General features: G+C 33.5%; 1 protein-coding gene across 6 annotated transcripts in view; it reads left to right on the forward strand.

The window, feature by feature from the left end:
- LOC122250186 (sorting nexin-24) overlaps positions 1–7500 on the forward strand; it is a 16078-nt gene that overhangs the window by 675 nt on the left and 7903 nt on the right. For 4 of the 6 annotated variants that reach the window (XM_086547548.1, XM_086547549.1, XM_086547547.1 and 1 more), the window contains exons 2-3: positions 2542–2704; positions 7381–7500. The exon at positions 7381–7500 is cut by the window's right edge and continues 65 nt beyond it. In XM_086547548.1, the coding sequence (XP_086403674.1) occupies positions 2558–2704; positions 7381–7500 (267 nt within the window). In that variant the 5' untranslated portion in view covers positions 2542–2557. Of the gene's footprint in view, positions 1–2541; positions 2705–4807; positions 4929–5078; positions 5202–7380 lie in introns of those variants that run through there. The other 2 variants (XM_086547552.1, XM_086547551.1) reach the window with 2 other exon arrangements.

The raw sequence follows: 7500 nt of genomic DNA on the forward strand, positions 1-7500 counted from the left end.
TAGAATTATTTTCTAAATTCATACAGGTGACAGTCTTAATCCACTCGTGACGGGGCGTATATTTGCCTAATGCCGCTTCTTACCTGTTCGATTTTACGAAGTGACGAGAGACAGTTCTTGTAGTTTTTTATATTATTTTGTGTATATATAAATGTATCTGCAATGAGCATATACAACACATCACCTTCCATGAATGGGTTGAATTCAGTAGCTGCCGTTTTCACTTGATCAAGAGCAGTGGACTATCCAGAGTTGGTGACTTACAAAATGGACAGATCATCAACAGATCTTAAGTGCATTGACTCCTGATTTTATGGGACTGCCTGATGTCTTAAAAAATAGCATTCACACCATGACATCTTCACTCCATTTTGGTTGAGTTGCTTGCTTTAACGTATTGCTTTCAGATTTTAATTCATTTATTAAGCCTCTTTAAGTATACTGTAATAAAGTACAACTATTAATCTGCAAAATGCGACTGTAAGAAAAATGCATTATAATTTGTGCTTTACGTTAATGAATTCCTAATGGAGGACACCAGGACAAACAACAGTGGACACTCCTTTCTTCTCACTGTTTAGGTTCATAATAGTGCTTAATTATCCTGGTTGTTACAGCAATTATTAATCAAATGATTCTGGGAAATGATTAGAGCACACTTGCTGCTGCACCTTGATAGATATAAAGGTCAAAGATGAAAATTAGATGTATGGGGATGATTTTTTCCTCCCATTTCCTTTGACTCTCAAAAAGCTGATTATAGAAGCACAAAATAAAATGAGAGTTTAGGCTAACTTCATGCCAGTATAGTACACAAAACAGCAAGCAGCAACATTTAATGTCATTGCATATATTGGTGCCATATGGAATTTGGGCCCAACTGTACCATGAATATGTATAGATGCCTTCTTGTGTCACTAGGTGAAGAGCTCTTGGCGTGAGTAGATAATCCATTCAGCTGTATTTTTTTGCTAAATTGTTGCATTGTAACAAAAGCCCTAAATTGGGACTGAAAATGTAGTACAATTTAATGTGACTGTGCCAGATCCTGACTGTCAATGCTATTGTAAACTCCTGATGTTTTCCTTTCCTTTTAGTCTGATCAGCCACAGTGTTAAAATGGATTTAGCTGTCATCTTCGGGATACTAAATATGTTTATAAACACTAAAATTATTTAGTAGAGATATCCTTGAAAGTAAATGTTTTTATACTTTAAACTTTTGACATATTTAGTCCTTTTTCTCATTAGTAAACTTTTCTTGTATGCTTTCTTTTCCCAGTTATGGATGTTTTTCTTCAAAGGCTTCTTAATAGTGTTTTACCGTTGTACTTGGTATCTAGTGCTTTTATAAGTTATGTTTACTTTCATGTACTCGCACCCTGTGGAGAAGCTTCTATAAAAGTAAACTTGGAATCAGCACCAGAGCTTTAAATAGAGTTGGAATTAGTCCAAGTTGTAAGAGCCTACAAGGATGTTATGAGTTGCACCACAAATTCTTTATGATTGGTTGTTTGTCTTTTGGGATATTTGCAGTGTGTTGAAATATTTTGGGCAATATCTAAACCACATATAAAGCACTTTGTATTATTCTGTATGTGTATATGTGATTTTTGTTATTATTATTATTATTATTATTATTATTATTTTTATTATTATTATTATTGTTATTGTTATTGTTATTATTATTATTATTATTATTATTATTATTATTATTATTATTATTATTATTATTATTATTATTATTATTATTATTATTATTATTAGCATTATTATTAGCATTATTGTTGTTGTTGTTGTTGTTAGTATTATTTTTGTTATTGTTATTATAATTATTATTATTAGTATAATAATGATTATTATTATTATTATTAGTAGTAGTAGTCTGATTAGCCACTATTACTATTACTGTTATTACTATTATTACCACTACTACTACTGGTGTTATTATTACTGTTATTGTTATTATTGGTAATATTATTATTACTATTAATTTTGTTATTATTGTAACTAGTATCATTATAATTACAAACATTGCTATTATTTAAAATATTATTTTGTTTCTGACATTGTTATTAATACTAACATTATCATTATTACTAATATTTTTATTACATGCAGCAGTTGTAGTGGTGGTAGTCTCTCTCTCTCTCTCTCTCTCTCTCTCTCTCTCTCTCTCTCTCTCTCTCTCTCTCTCTCTCTCTCTCTCTCTCTCTCTCTCTCTCTCTCTCTCTCTCTCTCCTCTCTCTCTCCTCTCTCTCTCTCCTCTCTCTCTCTCTCTCTCTCTCTCTCTCTCCCTCTCTCTCTCTCTCTCCCTCTCTTTCTCTCTCTCTCTCTCTCTCTCTCTCTCTCTCTCTCTCTCTCTCTCTCTCTCTCTCTCTCTCTCTATCTCCCCCTCCCTCCCTCCCTCCCTCCCTCCCTCCCTCCCTCCCTCCCTCCCTCCCTCCCTCCCTCCCTCCCTCTCTCCCTCTCTCCCTCTCTCCCTCTCTCCCTCTCTCTCATACTCATTTGCCAATCCATCCTAAAATTTTCAACATTTCAGATAGCATCCATGAAGAATGATTCGGGCGTACATACCGCATTATCGCCAAGTGGAGGGTGAGGGAGGTAGAAGCCACTATGTGTACATCCTGGAAGTCTGCTACACTGGGCGAGTACACAAAATAGAGAAGAGATACTCCGCCTTCCATAGCCTTTACAAAGAGGTACGTCGAATGTGCTTTGCCGTGCTGTGGTGTTTTGCGTAATCAATTTCACGGTGATGGAACTACATTGATTTGATTAGGGTTTTTTGTGCCTTGTGATATAGCGAGTGGAGAGCCTATGAAGTATGATTGTGATATGTATTTTTTCTCAAGCTTTATTTTACTCAAGCTTTATTTTGTGAATGGTGAAGAGATGGTTAATATTTTGTTGTAATGAAACTTTGATTTGTATTTTTTTTTTTTTTACTTGTTATGGAAAGTAACTTTTTTGAGTATGGGTTTTCGTTTGCTATGTCATAATTTTGTGTGATCTCAATTATATGGATGATTATAGTAATGAAAAATAATGGTAATAGTAATATGATTTATATTCTTCTTGATATCATTTTTAATTGCTGATGTTGTTAATATGATTGTAATAGGTGTTATTATTTTTATTGTCATTATTATTGTTATGTTAATAATGATAATGACCATGGTGTTTTTATTTGACTGTATTATGATCATTATTGTTCTTATTAATTTTATTATTCATTATATCTATTTATTGTCATGATTGTCATCATCATTATCATTATTTTTTGCACTATTATTATCAATGTCATTATCATTATCATCGCCATCATTATTATTGTCCTTGTTGTCTGGTCATCGTCAACGTCATAGTCATCATGATACTATTATTACTATTTTTGTATTGAATGTCGCTGTTAGTAGTGTTTTAATACATTTAGCCTGTCTACTGTGCAAGAATAGGGACAATGACTTGTGCTGCAAAGGAGAAATTTACAGTCAGTAAGGTATAAAAATTACCCAGTGCTTTCATTGACCTCAGTTTTACTCCATCTTTTTGCATATATTGTCTACATACATATATAAGCATATTTCTTATGTAAATGATAATTAAAAAATGAATCAGACAGTGCAATTACGCGCACACATACACTCTCTGAACTTGAGGCAATATTGTAAACAATGATTTATTGTTCAGTGGTGGAGATGTATACGGAACTGCATTGTAGAGTCATTGCAGTATGCATGGATGCATAAGCACCAGACTAGAAAGTATGCCACTTATAGGCTAGATCTTTGGATCTCAGAGCTAGTTCTCTCTCTCTCTCCCCTTCTCTCTCTCTCTCTCTCTCTCTCTCTCTCTCTCTCTCTCTCTCTCTCTCTCTCTCTCTCTCTCTCTCTCTCTCTCTCTCTCTCTCTCTCTCTCTCTCTCTCTCTCTCTCTCTCTCTCTCTCTCTCTCTCTCTCTCTCTCTCTCTCTCTCATTTTTATTTTTATATTTATGAACTCACTATTTCAAGAAAAATCTCACTGCAACAGTTACAGACAACTGTGACTGGCTACTCCCTTCTAGAATGATAAATGTATGATAGATATTAAAGTTATGTAATATATTATACTAGCTGATCAAATATAAAGCAGTCAGTGAGAGTCAGATCAGGGAAACAGAAATATTCTAGCCATAGAGTGTAACTCAGCTCTGATGATACTATGTTTAATTATTATATTCTCATTGCTTAACATTCAAGATATGCATTATACACATTACCTTAGAGGGGAACTTATAACTACAGTCAAACTATGTACATAAGGAGGAATGATATACCTTGTATCTCTCAAATAAAGATAAACTTCATTTGTTTCAACCGAGTTGAACTATTGATTATTTTTTGATTGAGTGTTTATACTATGTAATGTCTGTGAGTCTAAATAGTTTCATCACTGTATTACGCTTGGTAAGAAAGAAGTTACAATTCTTAGAATAGATCTTATCACTTGGCGCACACGCGATTTCTCTTTTAACATATTGATACTGGGGTGTGTGTTGTATATGCTTGGCTATATTTCTTAGAACAGAATTGCTTCTTGTTTAGTTAATAATTATTTGCTTAATCGCTATGAGTTGTTAAGATGGGAGATGCATTAGATCAAGGACTTTTTAGGATTGTATTGTTTTTATGTTTGTATATGTTTCGAGGATGTCAGAGGAGTTACAGACATAGTAATCTAGAAGCGGCGGTATGTAGATGTAACGGCATCCCGAACAAGAGGGGCGGTTGCTGTGTAGAAGGTCGTGGTTGTGTATTGTGTGTGGGAAGTGGGTATGTTGACTCTGAGAGAAATTGCTATGGAAAACAGGAGGGAAGTTGTCATTCTGATTTTATGGAAAACCACTATATAGAATGTAAGGAAGGATGCTGTGCCAAGTGAGAGTGAGAAGGCAATTTACTTTGTAAGATAAGTAGCCATCTTAAGTATGAGGTTGCAAAGATTATGAGAGAGTTGCTGTGGTAAAATAATTTTGGAGAATGTGAGGGAAGTGGCTCTGTAGATTGGGAAAGATCTGTCTTTAGGGAATAAAGTTTTATAGTATGTGACAATAATACTTTATTGAAATTTGTAGGTGGAATTTACACTATATGGAAGCACCCCACCTATATTTCCTCTGGTTCTTCCCAGTTCCTCCTAAGCCTTCTGCTGTCTCAGTTGAGTGTCAAGATTAGTAGTTACTCTTGAGAGTTTAGTCACCCATACAAATAAGTGGTACTTTATCTCACCTACCTGTTATCTGTACTCATATGGAGGCCAGAATTTTGTATTGTTTTATTACCTTCATAAGTCAGAACTTTTAATGAACCTGGAAGGCTGTTGCCTTATGGTGGGTGACATATCAGTGGTTGGCTTTTTGTTTTATAGTTTGTATGCACTTACTTCATACACTTCCATATGTATGTGTATGTTTCTTTTGTGTTTCTTATGTAAGTCGTATGTAGGTGTTGATGTATATTTGTTGATATTATCATTTTTGACTAAGCAAGTATATATCATTGTCTTTCTGTCTCCTGTCTGCCTGTATATTTGTCTCTCTGTCCATCAGTCTGTCTATGACTTTGGGGCTTCTGTTTGCTTGTATACAGTATTTGTCTGTCTTCTATTTATCATTTTTCTTTTTGTTTATTTGTCTCCCTCTTCCTTCATCTATAATTCAGAGTATCTTAATGTTAGGATAGAGATTCTGCAAATTATCAAGCAGTCTATATACTCCTGTCACAAACAAGCATAAATTTCTAATCTTCTCAAGGGTATAATTTCCGTTTATGAAGGACCTCAGACTAGTTAACGTTATTCACATTGGTAAAACTGTAGTGAATTTGAAATGAACATTCTGAATTGATACAATATCAATCTTTAAAATAATTTGATAAAATATTTCAACTCAGATCAAACATTGGAATCAGATGTGGAAGCAAACAATCTAATGTGTTATTATACAGTATGTATGATATACTTTTGAAGAACTAGATAACTGAGGTGCCATGGCTTGTGTTTAAAAGTTGAAAGATATGTTATCATTAGTGAAATATATAATATTTATTTGTGTTGTGTTGTGTTTTTATTATATTTAATATTAATCACTGCATTAACATATCCATCTGTCTATATTCCTATGTATATTTATATTTATTTATTCACATCTGTTTATTTAATTTCCTCTCTAGTCTTGCGTAAGAATGAGTAGTGTGTCTGATATTATTTACTTTTGTGATCTGTCTGTGTCTACAGAAATATATCCTTATGCTGAGATTACAATCACCCAAAACTGTATTGATGTACCTGGTGATTTCTTTAGTTTGTGCAGGCTTCTAATTTGCCAAGGATGTGTGGAAATCTTCTCCTTTATTTCCCAAACAAGGGGAAATAGTAGAAATAGTGTTGGATGCTGCAGGTCTCTGTTCTTTTTATATTTTGGGATGTGCAGCTCTGTAATTTGCCCAAAAAGTTAACAAAGTTATTCACATAATTGCCACTTAAGAGTAGAATTAATCAACAGAAAAAACAGGGGAGGTATCTAACTATGGTATACCCCTGCAAAACTGACTGAGAATAATTTTTGTGGTCGGCATCTTTCATTTGTTTAGAGTGACACACTTGTAAGGGCTCATATACTGTACTCATGGATTGTAATCTAACCATTGTTCTGATTCAGTAGCCTGACTTAGAAATTTATCAGCATGGATGGCTGATATGAACTAAAATGTTCATTTTGAATTTCTTGATACGTATTCACTTTTAAAATTACTCTAAATGACCTTTTCTACATAGAATATTCATGTAGATAAAAGTATGCATTGGTTTTGTGATAAGATTAGGGTGCTTTATAGGAAAGAGAATGGTCAAGAGATTCAAAAGAACTTTTTTTTTTTTTTTTTTAATTACCACTTGCTTTTATATAGAAATTGATACTCATGTTACTGATATAATATCATAGACATATCTAAATACTTATATGATGAAAATCAAGCTTACTGTGATATTTTGGATGAATGTTTAAGATTCTATGTGTAAGAGAAATATGGTTATGTTGTTCTGTTTTGTTATTTGCATATTTTTGAAATCTATAAACATTATTTAAGAAAAATGAAGATATGTTATGAAACAAAGAATGAAAGGATAATTCAGAACCAAACTTTGTCTGAATATGCATTAGTCTGTATTTATTTATTGCATTGAAAGAAAAATATTTGGTGAATTTGGCCTGAGCAGCAAACTACAATTTTTAAGTATTACAGCCTTTTTATATTAATTTATCTGTCAATTTATTAGATGTACTAATGTTATCTATTTCATAATGATTCCTCTATTGTTCTTTCCATGGAACCTCAGCTCCGCAAGGCCTACCCTACTGCTGAATTCCCACCAAAACGTCTACGGAACACGACCTCCAAGGTTTTAGAGACTCGCCGTGCTGGCTTGGAGTCCTGGCTTCACTCCACGCTCTTGTTT

This window comes from Penaeus japonicus, unplaced genomic scaffold (assembly GCF_977035675.1).
Source record: "Penaeus japonicus unplaced genomic scaffold, GWHDUDI00000001_assembly GWHDUDI00000019, whole genome shotgun sequence".
NCBI classification, from domain to species: Eukaryota; Metazoa; Arthropoda; class Malacostraca; order Decapoda; family Penaeidae; genus Penaeus; species Penaeus japonicus.